Raw genomic sequence first — 14,461 nt, forward strand, 5'->3', positions numbered from 1 at the left:
ACCTATGTAGAAGGCTGCATGCTTAAGCAATCTTGTTAATAAATTACAACACAAAGTCTCGAGAACAATCTCCCCCAAAGCACATCAAGGTGAAAGACAGAAGTCGGGGAGAGAGGAGAGAAGACAACCAAACTGAAGGACTAGAAAGAGAATGACCTCAATGAGCAAGGCTATCTGCTAAAAAGTTGGCTTCACGCCAAACATGTTTAAAGGAAACAACATCAAAACGTCGGAAAGGGCTTTGATATCTCGAACGACCATTTTAATGCGCCAAGGTGTTTTAAGTTCGGCTTCAGTTAGGATTTTTGAGTCGCCTTCCCGTAAAAGTGGTTGAGTTGTGTGCTGAGTGAGCGGTTGAAGACCATCTCGAAGGGCGATTGGGCGATTGCTTCAGCAAGGAAAATATACGTCTATATGCCCAAGATTTTGACTAGCAACGAGAACAGGCAAACCATAAGAATTGCGGACAACGAAGCCGGCAGCAGCCCCACAGGGACGGTGGACAGAATGACAGATCCATCAAAGTCAACTTTGAGCATAGGAGAAGGAGGGGGCTTCCATTTAATACAAGTAGTTCCAGTAGAGAGAGTAGTGAGATAATGAGTAGGATTAGCTTGCTGGTATAATTGAAGTTGCTTGGCAGCTCCGAAGGCAATGTGGGCAGGTGAAGAAGACAACGAACGAAATATTATCCCATTTCTAGCTCGTTAGATACCATATTTTTTAGCAATGAGCTTTGGGACCAAGATATATGCTCTTGGAAGTCTTTGAAATCATTATGACCTTGTTATGTCTCAAAGAGAGCTTAGATGGTTTCTTAACGACCCTAAACTAGTTTAGACGGGTCTCGGAAGCACTCACATGGAATGGATATGGACATGTCAACGAGTTCATTAGATGGTTTCTTTATTTGTTTTTGTTGACACGGTTTAGATGTTTTCTTAATGTTGTGTCATGTGTTATTATGTTATGCCTAGAAATTTATGTTCAACCATTCTTGGATGTAAATTCAATGGTAGGAATAATCATTTTTAACTCGTGAATGTGAATCTAAGAGTGATTGAGCAAAGTTTATTTGGTCAGTTAATGACTAAGTGAATACTACTTTGTATATACGTATTAATGATTATTTGTGTGTTTCTTTTCCATGCCTAGTACAGGTAAAAATAACTTCATCCTGAGTTGCTTCTATGTTTTCACTTGTGCCACAATTGCGTGTTTTGACTTGTGAAATTATAGATGTATGCGTTTTAGGAAACGAGGTTATTGTAATTTGTATTGGGCTTGCTATGTGTGAGTTGATTGGATTATAATGAGTTGTTGTTACCGGTATAGGAATATGGTTGTTTACCCGCCATGCTCCTATTTCGGTTCAGTAGAGTCTCTAGCCATATTTTAGGCTCATAGGCTGGTCATCTAATAATTAATATGAACCTTCTATTAAAAAAAAAAATCTAAAAACTTGTAACTATGAGTTTTTAGGGTGTTATTTGACAATTAGATTCAAGAAGAAAAAAGAGTTAATTTCAGTTTACTACCCTGAACTTTAGGTCTAAAATTAGTTTGATACCTCTATTTTTTTTTTTAATTCTCAGTTTCTATACATAAACTTTCAAAATAGACATCAATACTCGACCAAAATAAACTAAAATAAGCCCTAAGTTAATCATTTTACCCTCTCTCTCTCTCTGGCAGCACCGTCGCAACGGCCGGGGGAGGAGGAGGGGCTGCCGTTGGGGCCCATTGCTAGTGGTAGGGGTGGATGCCGGCGTCGGCCATGTGGTGGATTTGGAGGTAGGGAAAGAGAGAGAGAGAGGGTAAAAAGATTAACCAGGGCTATTTTAGTCATTTTAGTTAAGATTGATGTCATTTTGAAAGTTTAGGTATGAAACTGATTAAAAAAAAAGAATGAGGTATCAAACTGATTTTAGACCTAAAGTTCAGGGTAGTAAACTGAAAAAATTCGGTGAACTTGATGGTTATGTTTCATAGACTAGTGCAATGAGCCCAATAAGTTGGGTTGAATAGGTTGATGATCCATCTTATAGCTACGCCTATAAACTACTATCTCCGACTCTTCTCATCCCATAAGCAATCTTCTTTTAATTTTCTTCTTCTTTTTGACAAGATCCCAGAAACTTTATTGCTTTCTGTCTTTCTGGAACTTCAAATCCCACTCATGACGATGTGGATCACTACTCCACTGTTTTTGGGTGTTTCTTACTTAATATTGTTGTTAAGTGAGATTAGAGATTACTCACCCAGATGCTACTACATTATTTAACGGTCAAGTATTCTGTCATTTTCTCGACCTTTTCTCTTATTGGAAACCAAAAGGTGTCAATGTCAATTTCCGGTGGGCTATAAACTATTTCAATTTGCAAGATAAGTAGATGATGAAGATCTTCGTTTTTGTAGTTTCATCTGGGTTCAGGGCACCTATATAACATTAATTAAAATGAAAACGGAAACGAATATAGTACGCTTAATCATAAGATAAACCCGTTGTTATTTCGTTAATTATAATTATTTTTATAATAATAATTAATTTAAACCCTATTGTAAAACTTCACTACTTAGTCTTGAATTGACGACTTAACATGCACATCATGTAGATTTGAAACTCTCAAGTCTCAACATATCAGTTTTATATGTTCGATCCACCTACAATAATGTGTCATGAATGTCCGCCGGACTCAAGACGACTAAGACTCCGGATGGAGAACAAGCTAGAGTACTGGACTGGTCTGAATAAAGGTACCGGTGGATACTGTGGATATATAGCAGCAGGATAGATAGGTATCGGGTTGAGCAAATTTGACTGGGTGAATTTATAGGACATTCTTGGACAAGAGAATGAGACAACATATATCAAATCTTAAGGCTTGATTTAGATATGCATGTCAGGACGAAAGTGATGAGATCTCTCTCATATTCATGCAGATATCTGCATGTCATACGTACTCCATTGATGTCCACACTGGAGCTTATGTCACACAAAACAGAAGCACAACGTACCCAACACAAACAATTGTCATCAAGAAAAGAAATCTGTAAGATATATTTCTGTTGCAAATTAAAAGTATTAATTCTACCATATATAGTGCTTCTAAGATTTGTAGGTTCTAATATATATTGCACACATGAAGTAGCTATAAAGTGCTGCGTTTTTGTTTTGTATAATCATGCACCTTTGAATCTTCATATCAGTAAAGCGGTGCTTCTGCATGGAAAGGAACCAATTAGCAGATCGAGTAGTTTCACAAGTATCATTGTATCTTTACCCAGGCCCCCCTCCCCTCATGCGACTATAGATTTAGAAACGATATCACAAGTATCACTAGTCAAGAAAAGGATGGAAAAAGGTTATGAGGTGACTGCTGGGTTTACAATTCTGAAACAAATAAAGGGATCGATCGATAATTCAATGCACCTTTTTTCGATTTGGTTTGTTTATAGCAAGTAGCTGCACAAAACTCAAAATTAGTATATATGAACACTACTAGCTGATTAGTCTTCATCATGGTGCTATGATTGTCGTGATGATGTGATGATCATTTGTCAGCTTTGTCGTTTGAAGGTTTGGATCCTATGAACGAAGGGGCAAAGTCTTACTGTTGCCTACAAGAATGTATAGCTATATATCTTCTTCTTTCACTGATCTAACATCGCCTCACAGATATTTATACCAGACACTCATACCTACTTACACACACACACACACACACACGCTCATTATGTATTTACAAAGGTACATCGATACATTCTGATGGGAATTAAGTGAATAATGTGATCTGTACATGTCTATATAAACCTGATTTTCCAGGCGAGGATAGTACTTGATGTGATCTGTTCATGCCAATATAAACCAGCTGAATATCCAGGTGAGATATATTTGGGTTAGGGTCTTTCATTTCTTCCACGATCTGAAAAAAAGACAAAAGAAAAAAAGAGGATCAGGATTCGTGAAATTAGGTCAAAATGAATCTGAAGCCACTAATTTCTAATTCTTTCAAGTTGCCTATTGAAAGCTTATTACCAAGTTTGGAATAATGCGGTACACATTTACAACGTCCAAAAAATGAAGATGCAGTACACTTGCCAATTGCATAATAATTAAGAACGTACGTGTCTGCCTATGCGAGGCTCATTAACAATGAAAACTGATCGAGTACTTCCAAGTTCCAACAATTGTGGGGGCAGTAGTTGGGCGTCCAAACCTGCAGCGTCCTTTTAAGTTGAAAGTCTCCTAATTAGCATTATTAGTTAAGTGGAAGGAGATCGTCGATCGATATAAGCATGAACATGGTGAAGGGAACTGTTAGGAATTCTTTTGTGCCCGATAGAGAGAGCTAGCAAAACAGTGAAGTGCTACCACGGGTAATCTATCGCAGGTAAACATATTGCTGAGTTGAATGTTAAATGAGCATGCCACAGTAGTACAAAATGGCTTACGTTCAATCGGCACTTGCTGGATATGATACACCAATCACCCTATATTTTTCCAATGCTTTATACAGAGTTACAGACTACTGTGAACTGTAGTTGCAGATCCACCGATTTATTCCATAAGAATTAGTTTCATCAAATTTATTCAGCTTTTCCAACTATATTTAGCTATTGCCAATCAACAGGCATTTGAGCATATATAAGACCAATATGAAAGCATATATATATATATAAAGAGAGAAAATTAGATAAAAACCCAAAATACTATACCTCTTTTAAGATAAACCCATACATATTTTTCTTTCATTTCACACCCACTCCACATAAGCAAACTTACTATATAGAGCATATGTCTATAATTAATAGTTTTCTTCATTTTTCAGTTTCTCTGATTTGCCCTTCAAACGATATAAAGCTAAATTTGGTATCTTTCTCAATTTTAGCATTAATTTGAAACTCAAATATTGAGCTAAAATTTAGTTGGATTTAACTTTATCATAATCAATTATATTATTTAATTTCTTACCTTGTTATTACTAACTTGAGTGTATATATATGTTATATATAGAAGTATGTCATTTTTAATAGAATGATTCTTTTTATTCTTAAGCTCACATTTGGTGTCTCTCTACATAGTCGAAAAATGTCTAATTGTAAGGTACACGTTCTTGTTCTTTGATTAATTTTATTCTTTTTAGGTATATTATTATATCATATCTCATCCTGATCGAGAGAACATTTACATTTCTAATGTACATATTAAGTAGGACATGATATGATAATATATATAAAAAGAAGAAACCCAAAATTGGGTTTAGGGTATAGGGTTAAGGTAATAGGGTTTACGGTATAGGGTTAGGGTATAGGTTTAGAGTATAGGGTATAGGGTATAAGGTATAGGGTTTAGGGTATAGGGTTTAGGATATAGGGTATAGGGTATAGGGTTTAGGGTTTAGGGTTTAGGGTATAGTATATGGTTTAGGGCTTAAGGCTTACGGTAACACTATAAATTTTTTTTATTTTACTCTAATAATCAGATATCTTATTTATATTATATTTTACCTTATGTATAGATCATAGAATGTGTTCATTTCACCTAAATTTTTTCATAAAAATAAAGAAAACCGCATGATTTTTGCAAATTGATTGAAAAATGTTAGTGTTAAAAGAAAAACTCATAATCAAGGTATTTAAGAAAACATCAATTAAGCTTATTTATTATGTTTATATGTTATAGTTGAATAGTGGCAATTGTGTAAAATTTATAAAAAAATAAGACATAATATGTATCATAATTGATACATTTTAGATGTTCATCATAAAAGAATATTATGTGGGTTTTATTTAAAACCACTCTTCAAAATTAAGTGTATATGAAAATCCCCCGTATATATATGCTAATCCTCCACGAAATTCCTAAACATTCCGGTCAATTAATACCTTCAGGCTTTTGTCCTCTACCAAGGTTGCTAATCCTCCACGAAATTCCAGCTAATAGGAACTTGAAGTACGTAGTTCCCAAATCATTGATTAAGATTCTACTTATTAACAGACTACATACTTTGCCATAATCAACCAATTAAACTTCAACTTCATCCTCACAACCAAACAAATCTGTAGGCCATTTGATTAGAGGAAACGGATTCCCTTGATTAGAACGCATATATAGAATTTGACTACTAGACTAGTTTAATTAGCTAGGGTTCTAACATAAGAGAATAACTATAGTACAACGCGTCCTTAAGAAAAGTCCAGATCGATCAGAGCTAGGAACGGAAACAGATCGATATCTAATCAATTGTGTTCGTAGCTTCTTTAAGACGTAAATGATGACATTATCTCATTAACAATCAATCATTCAAGTCAAGATAAGGCAAGTTATATGTCCCAATTTTAATTATTCTCTAATGATCATTGTCTACTATCTGCGAGTCACAAAACAAAACCAAGGATATATATAGAAGTATATGGTACAATTGATCATTCAGATCGAATCTTTTAGAGAATCAAATGACAACTGACGTAAACATAAATATCAGTTTTAAGATGAAATTTCACATTTGATTAAGCTCCATAAGGTCTTATCTCCCCAAATGATGATGCTTAATGGATACTAGCCGTGCTATATACTCACTTGATTGATTTTTATAAAAGTCTTATTAATTCTAGTCGGCACTTTTATTTTTTAAGTTGTAACATATTTACGCCTCGTTTATATTCCTAAAGGAAAAGAGATCGAATAGACACAAAGCACGACAAATCATTTAAAATTAGGTTGTAAGAAGTAAGAACATATTTTTCACTCTGCTATCACATCTGCGCGGGTTCTCTATAAATAATGTTCCTCTTTCTAAAATATACTCCTAATAACAGTGGCTGTCTCAAGTTTTATGTCATATCTTACATAGTTTGTTATCTATTTGCTAATGTAGCAGCATCAAAAGATTCAAAATATATCGAGGATCATACTTCTTACCTTATATGATATATGATGTATCACTAGCTAGTGTGTGACATCAGGTGCTATGTCCCCCCTCTCTCTCTCTCTTTCATGACCTTGTCTTTACCATATATGCAAATCTAACCAAATCCAATTTAATAATTTTCACCAAGAAAACAATTTGTCAGCAGTTGTACTCCTAAGTTTGTTTATATTAGTTATTTCTTCTACCAGTTCCAATTAATGTAACTAATTCTAGTGATGGGTGGATAATGAGTAGGCAAGCTTGTTGAGCACTCATATATATGTATCGTAGAATTGGGACGCACCATTAATGTGTCTTGTTTCTTCCTGACATGCTCACTCAATTAATTCCTCGCAAGGAGGGGAAGAGGAATATATGTCATCTGGCCGGGAAGGCAATATTTGCTAGATTTAAGAAAATAAAGCAGTCTAGATGATCAGCTAGCTGAGAAATGCATGTTGTTTCGACGTCAGAACAGTATCTGTGTTTTTAACTTTTTATTCTAGCTCGATCAATCGGGCTAAAAGACTGAACCCTGTACATGCATACAGGATCCACAAGATATATGTTTTAATCATTGAACTTCAATACTTCATTAGAGGGAGGGAAACTTGAATTCGAGACACGAGTTTAAGTTAATGTTTGAACATGGTTCATCTAAAAATGCTAAAACTATTAGCAATTATTCATGCAGATCGAAGTATAATTTTGATGATTAAATCAAATTATAGATGCACCTACAATTGTATGCTGAACAATTATTAAAATTAAGGATATATAATATCGGTGCAAGCTAGCTAGGTCAGCTGCTAAAACATGGGGTGAGGAGAGGAAAGCTAGACATGATTGAGTTCATATATAAATTGAGGTGAAGGAAACACTTTATAATTTGGTAATCTTACCTTTAATATGTAACATCATAATTCCGATCACTTATCCTCGATCTCTAACGTTGTCAAACTTTTCAAAGGAAAACCCATACGCTAAACGTATATATACTCTAATCAGTCTGATGTAGCAAGAGACTTGCAGTGAATCTATGTACATGGAGTTATGTTACTAAACCCTAAAGGTAAGCAGGAACGTAAACCCTAGCTAATTTAGGAGAAATATCTAATTACGGAAGGTAAACCCTAGTATGGGGAAGTACAATATTGAATCAGTCAGTCAAATGGAAAGAAAGAAAGGGCCTTTTTTGTCATGGATGATTGCTTGGTGCAGACTCTGTCCCTCTTTCTTTCTTTCTCTCTGTGTGGTCACTCCCCCATGGATTCTCCCCCGACAACAAACTAGTACTGTGGCACACTCACACTGACCCATCCTCCCTTTCTCCATCGGCTTTTGCTTCTTCGAGTAATCAACACTCCACGTGTACTTCCGGCCAGACACCGTCTTACGTCAACCGACAGTTTCCGATCATGATCGAATACTACTTCTGAAAACATAGGCAGCACACCACCTCAAGCTAGCTCTGATAAGAATAATCACACCCCCGATGTGTCAAGAGTCAAGACTGGCATTTAGAAACAATTCATTACTTAGAGTAATTATATATAAGCAAGAACTAAATAATCACGGAATTATTAGAGAATGAAATGAAATCGCACAAACACATACGTACACTCACACTCTCTCTCTGCCAACTTGATATATATATATATATATATATATATAATATTTTGAGTGTCGCTGCAACTTGGAAGCCAATCGATGATGAGTTTAGTCTTTTGTGTTTGTTGGAGGATTATATATTCAGCCCCTTTAAATTATAGCGAGAGATAGATCAGACCTCCATAAACACAGAACCAGTTCTTTGCATCTCCCATATTGGAATATATTGACCGTCTCGGGTTTCATATAGTCCGTGAAGAGAGAAAGAGAGAGAGAATGGCATTAGAATCTGTGGTGTTCCAGTCAGACCCATCTAGCTATGGAAATTTTCTAGGAGGAAGTAGATCTTGGGACCATGGCTTTGGTTTCGGAGGAGATGATGATCATCATCAAGAAGAAGGCTACGCTCAACATGATATGGTCAGCAATGGTAATACTGTAGGGCAAGGCCTTATGGGGTACTGTACACCGTCTCCGGTGGTGAAGCAAAGTGTCTACAACGACAATTCTAATTCCAATTCCAAGCCGGAAACCTGCACCGACAACTTCAACTCCCACAATTCTTTCTCTAGCCCTATCGCCGTCGCAGGCCGGAGAAAGAGGCGGCGCACGAGAAATATCAAGAACAAGGAAGAGGTGGAGAGTCAGAGGATCACCCACATTGCTGTTGAACGCAATCGGAGGAAGCTCATGAATGACTATCTGTCCGTACTGCGTTCTATGATGCCTGCTTCCTATTCCCAAAGGGTAAGTAGTGGATGTTTGGGATGTTATGCTTTTTGGGGTTATATATGAATAAGAACACAACGCATTAGATTATGTTTCAGAGTCTGATATATGCCCGGACATGTGAGATTTTCTTGTAATCTTTGATCGTTCTGCGAGTACTGATTGCTTTTGGCTGTTTTGGCTCTAGGGTGACCAAGCATCAATCATAGGAGGAGCCATAAATTTTGTGAAGGAGCTTGAGCAACTTTTGCAATCTTTAGAAGCCAGCAGAAGAACCAACCAACAATCAGATTTGGATTTGGCTTCCATATTCTCCAGCTTTTTCACCTTCCCTCAGTACTCGACTTGTTCGAATAAGAACACCCATGGCCATGGCCATAGCGAGTACATGAACAACAACTTGGTGCATCCCCACGAGATAACGGGGGATAAGCAGTCGGGGGCAATTGCAGATGTGGAAGTAACAATGGTAGAAAGCCATGCGAACATCAAAGTGCTTTTGAAAAGACACCCAAGACAGCTTTTAAAGATGGTGCTTGGGTTGCACTCTCTGCGTCTTGTGATCCTTCACCTTAACGTTACAAGCATGGATAGCATGATCCTCTACTCTTTCAGCGTCAAGGTTAGTTAAAAATAAAAAGAACAGAGCAAAAATCATTGAAATGAATAGTTGGTTTATTTGTACGTATTTTTATTTGATATTTTGATTGATTAAATCGTTTGAAGATCGAAATCAAACTCTCTTATTTGAAAAAGCTTAATTTTCAGTATACCTTCAACACCAAAGTTGATAAGAACTTAAGTTCAGATCAGATAACTACATATCAACACCAAAATTGATCCCATCAGTTTTAATTAAGTCGAACGAGTATTGTATTGTTGTCATTTATTACGAAAGTTGAACCGATTTTTAATTATTGAAATTTTTGGATGATGATGAACAGGTTGAAGATAATTCTCAGCTGACCTCAATGAATGAGATTGCAGCTGATGTGTATGAAATGGTGGGAAGGATTCAAGAAGAGGCCGAGTTCTTACCTCAATAACCCTTATCTGTTTGTTCAATTAGTATTGTTCGCACTATGATATATGCATTTACGCTTTTATGTAACTCGTTATAAATTAGAACACCTTAGGTTATATATGTTTATTATATTTTCCAAGTATTAATTGCTTGCGAACTATGAATTGGAATTTAAATTGTAATGATTAGTCGTTTCCTACTTATATGCTTGTTCATGAGTCAAGAATCTAAAGTAAAAAGTAAACTATGACGTACAAAGCTATTGCTGCGTATCTTTAGAACTTAAAAAAAAAAAAAAAAAAAAAAAAAAAAAAAAAACTAACGTAAAATGCAGCACTTGTTGCTACTCCTGATCACATAACTAAATCATGATTGAACTGAATATCTATGATATGATACCTTCATAACTACTGGATTATGATACTACTGTATTGGACTATATCGATTTTATCTCTTATGTAACTGCTTGCATAACACCGGCCGGCCAGATTCTAGTGCTAGATAGTGAAACGTATTTGTATAATTAGAAATCGTAATATCACTTAGAGCCGGAGTGCAACAATTTCATAAAATTGTGGTTGAATGAGATTTCAAGATTTTAATCGATTGCATTCTCCACAAAATATAAGTTTTTTGGCGCATTGTTGTTCTTGTTCGAGATATTCATCATCTAGCCAATCAATTAATGTCACTCAATATATTTCAGACATAAATATCGGGAGTCCAACTACATTGTAGATGGGACGTTAGCTGAAATAGTCACGCTTCTCATCATATATAGCCATTCGATGTGGTTTTTGCCCTTTTCTTTGTCACTAGCGTTCCGTTATGAATCAGCTAAGAATGGGTGGTTCCTAAAAGTTTTAGGTTGTAGTTTGGTTTTGTTGTTTGTTTCTGTCATTAAAAAAAAATTAACACTTAAGGGATCGAGTCCTAGACCACCGGTAAATGTTGGCCAAAAGGCGGGGCCAGGTTCTGAGGAGAACCAAATTCATGACAAAGAGAGCTTTGGGACCCCTATAAATTTCAAGTCGAAGTTTCATCAATTGCATTCGTGAGCAAGAAATTATTAAAACTAAATTCCGGATTAACAATCATTTTGCCAAGATCGACTTCCAGTCCTCTCATCTGCATGGAATCACATAATAACGCTGCTTGGTAATTAAGTACCTAATCTGCCAATTTCAGTAGTTAATCAGTAGTTGTTAACATGCACTTTTTTAGGTTTTTCTGTTTTTAGAAGATGCGCCTTACTTGCGTGTTTGATAGTGATTTAATTAATGTGCTTTTAGCTAATGTGATTTAACAATAATTTGATTGTCATGTTTGCATTATACTAATTAACTAGTTTGAACATCCAGCTAAACCTAACCCACATTCTAGTGTTCATATATGTTCTTGTTTTGAACGGCTGATAAGATGTTGGTTTGTTTTCTTTTTCTCTGATTCTTTCGGGCTTTAACTTACTTGTACGTAACCACCCCTTGCTAAAACAAAGATTAAACTAGACCAACTGTGGTGAGAATCAATTTTTTTTTTTTTTTTCGGATGCAAGTTAGGGGAAGTGTACCTAATTAGTGATTGTCAACTTCACTATTAATCCTTGTACTATCTAACTAAAGATTATTAATCTACATATCATTAGGAGAATATTCTCTAATAATGTGTGTGTGATAACTAATCCACACCAAGTCACCAACCATTCAAAGACACCCCTCAAGTTTTGGCAATCTATGCATTTCATCCCAAGTTAAATTGAATCCATACTTCAGGTAATTGTATATAGTGGTATCTCTCATCTTATTATTCGGATCATACAGTGTACGTAGAGTAGTGATCGATCGAAGGTTATATATGGAAGTCGATCACTTGCAGTAAGTGAAGAGATACACTCATACACATTTGAATGATATATTGTTACGACTATCAATATCGATCATATACAAATATTCATCCTAGCTATTAAAGCTGCATGAGCTTGATGAAAGCACCACCAGTATCCGAGTGTTAAAACAGATATAGACTTAAACATCGGGGGACTATGTTATCTTTTCTGTAGAGGATTTGGATCCTTTCTGTTTGTTTCGTATGGCCAAAGTTATTCTACAAGCTAAAAGACATGACCTGAAAAGCCAACACCAGGGAGATTCGACTTATTTTACCAGAATCTCAGACTTCAGAGCAAGTACATAAGAGAGAGCCACAAAGTTGTGCATAAGAGAAGCAGTAAAGTTTCGAAAAGCCACTAATTATACATATCGGTGAGGTCAAGTACAAGCCAGGGCTCCATGAGAAGCCTCGGAAGGTCTAAAGCTTTATACACATTTCACTAAACACATGCAGAAAATTAGATATCTGCACCAAGCGTTTATCCATCAGAGTACGTATGTAAAATTATAAATACATGATAAAGGTAAATTGAAAAAATATTTTGCCAGTACCCTGCATCTGAAAATTGGAAGTATAATACCAGTCAGCTTAAAAACTTGATCTGGGAAGAAAAGATTGGATCGAGTATCAGGAGCTCATTCTTAAAAACTCTAAGAAATAATAACTCCTAAAACAATTTGGAACATAAACATTCCTAGAAGCATATCAAATATCATTGGATATACGTAATAAATAACCTCAACGAGTGCTCGAATCCAAGTGCTATACACCTTGCCTTGCTTCTGTAACCTGCCATAGTTTTTCAGTGAAATTAGGCTTTCAGTATAGCTGAAGATGCTGGAGCTCATACATTGTCCTGTCTGAAAAGGAGGACGAAAGATGGTTGGCCAATAATCTGGAGTAGAATATATGGGGAGTTGTTCTATTTTCATCGAAAGATTTCTTAGGTCCAAAAAGTAACATTCATCGGCCGATGCAAAACATATGCCATGCTCCCATTCAACACAAATCTTTGCCCATGCTAGGCGGCATTTCAATGTTATATTGTGATGTAGCTCCCAGTTTTTCTCATCATCAAAACTTTTCAACACCCATATCTTAATGTTATCTTCATCCCGATGAAGATCCACAAGAGCCAAAGATCCTCTAAATTTAAGCAACTTTAAGCCATAACTTGAGGGAACTGCAGCCGCATAGAATTCTTCTCTGTTGAAATTGAATGAAATTATGCAACCGGGGCTTTTTGTTGTCTTGTAAATCAACCGATGCATGTGTCCACCTACATATATTGCATTCTTGCTGCGTTTGCCCGAAAAAGATCTGCTTACATCAAAAGGAGGATCCAAATGTATCTGTCGCCATGAGCTTGTACCTAATACAAGAACTTGAGCCACAACACTGTTGCACCATTAACTTGCCGAAACATGAACAATCTTGTATGTGCTGGTAATATTATCATATCCCATCCCATACCAATCAGTATACCTTGAACCAATATTGGTGGTTGGTGATGGGTCAGTCCCTCCTTAATTGGAGGTTGAAATTCATGTGGTGTTTACTGCATGAGGAAAGCATTTGTTGCTGTAGCCTTGGTGACCCATTCAATGAAACCAAGGCTGGTTGCTATAGGAATAGCAAAGTGGGTGCAGTATATTTTGAAAGGTAAGAAACAAAGCTATAAGCTTAGGGTGGTGGTGGCAGCAATCTTTGAAGATGGAGGAAGACAAACATTTATGAGCATGAATACGTTGAGCATGAATCATGGAAGAAACTTGACTTTTCTTCCCTTGCATGTTACGTATGGAATGCATGGCTTGTGCATGAAACCATTTGCCTATATAAAGGCATGAAAGCTTGCAGCAAAAGAACCCAAGGCAGAGTCACAAACAAAATAGAGAGAGTTTGTGATAGTTGTAGTGTGATCCTCACTTGAGTGATTAGTGAGAAGAAAATTCCTCTTGAGAGAGAGAGGTGTGTTACCACTTTAGTTAGTCTAGAGTGGGTGTTTCTTGTAATCCTATTATTTAGTATAGTGGAAGAAAATACTACTGTTGCCCCGAGGACGTAGGCATATTGCCGAACCTCGTTAAATATTGTGTTCTTTTTTTTTTTGCTATTTCCGCAAATCACACGAGGGGTGGGAAAGTCAGATCATGGGATAACTAATTATCCATCGGCCTTGTATTAGGCAGCCACTTCTTTCCCAACAGTTGGAACTGGGATGTTACTGAACGGTAGCTCTAGAACTTCTTCCTTTAGCGGATTGACCAATAAGTATGGACCATTTCTACGT

General features: G+C 36.3%; 1 protein-coding gene across 1 annotated transcript; it reads left to right on the plus strand.

Annotated features, from left to right (window-relative positions):
- Window positions 1–8,614: 8,614 nt before the first annotated feature.
- LOC101308215 (transcription factor bHLH96-like) lies at window positions 8,615–10,476 on the plus strand. The gene is made up of 3 exons (XM_004288109.1): window positions 8,615–9,272; window positions 9,442–9,876; window positions 10,199–10,476. The coding sequence occupies exons 1-3, from the start codon at window positions 8,802–8,804 to the stop codon at window positions 10,298–10,300; spliced, it is 1,008 nt and encodes a 335-aa protein (XP_004288157.1). The 5' UTR covers window positions 8,615–8,801; the 3' UTR covers window positions 10,301–10,476.
- The last annotated feature ends 3,985 nt before the right edge of the window (window positions 10,477–14,461 follow it).

The sequence above is a fragment of the Fragaria vesca genome, linkage group LG1 (genome assembly GCF_000184155.1).
Source record: "Fragaria vesca subsp. vesca linkage group LG1, FraVesHawaii_1.0, whole genome shotgun sequence".
Lineage (NCBI taxonomy): Eukaryota > Viridiplantae > Streptophyta > Magnoliopsida > Rosales > Rosaceae > Fragaria > Fragaria vesca.

Excerpts from the sequence above, each read along its gene's own strand:
- LOC101308215 (XM_004288109.1), top strand. The coding sequence starts at position 8,802 with ATGGCATTAGAATCTGTGGTGTTCCAGTCAGACCCATCTAGCTATGGA. Across the intron at positions 9,273-9,441 it reads CTGCTTCCTATTCCCAAAGG|GGTGACCAAGCATCAATCAT; the intron begins GTAAGTAGTGGA and ends TTTTGGCTCTAG. Across the intron at positions 9,877-10,198 it reads TCTACTCTTTCAGCGTCAAG|GTTGAAGATAATTCTCAGCT; the intron begins GTTAGTTAAAAA and ends GATGATGAACAG.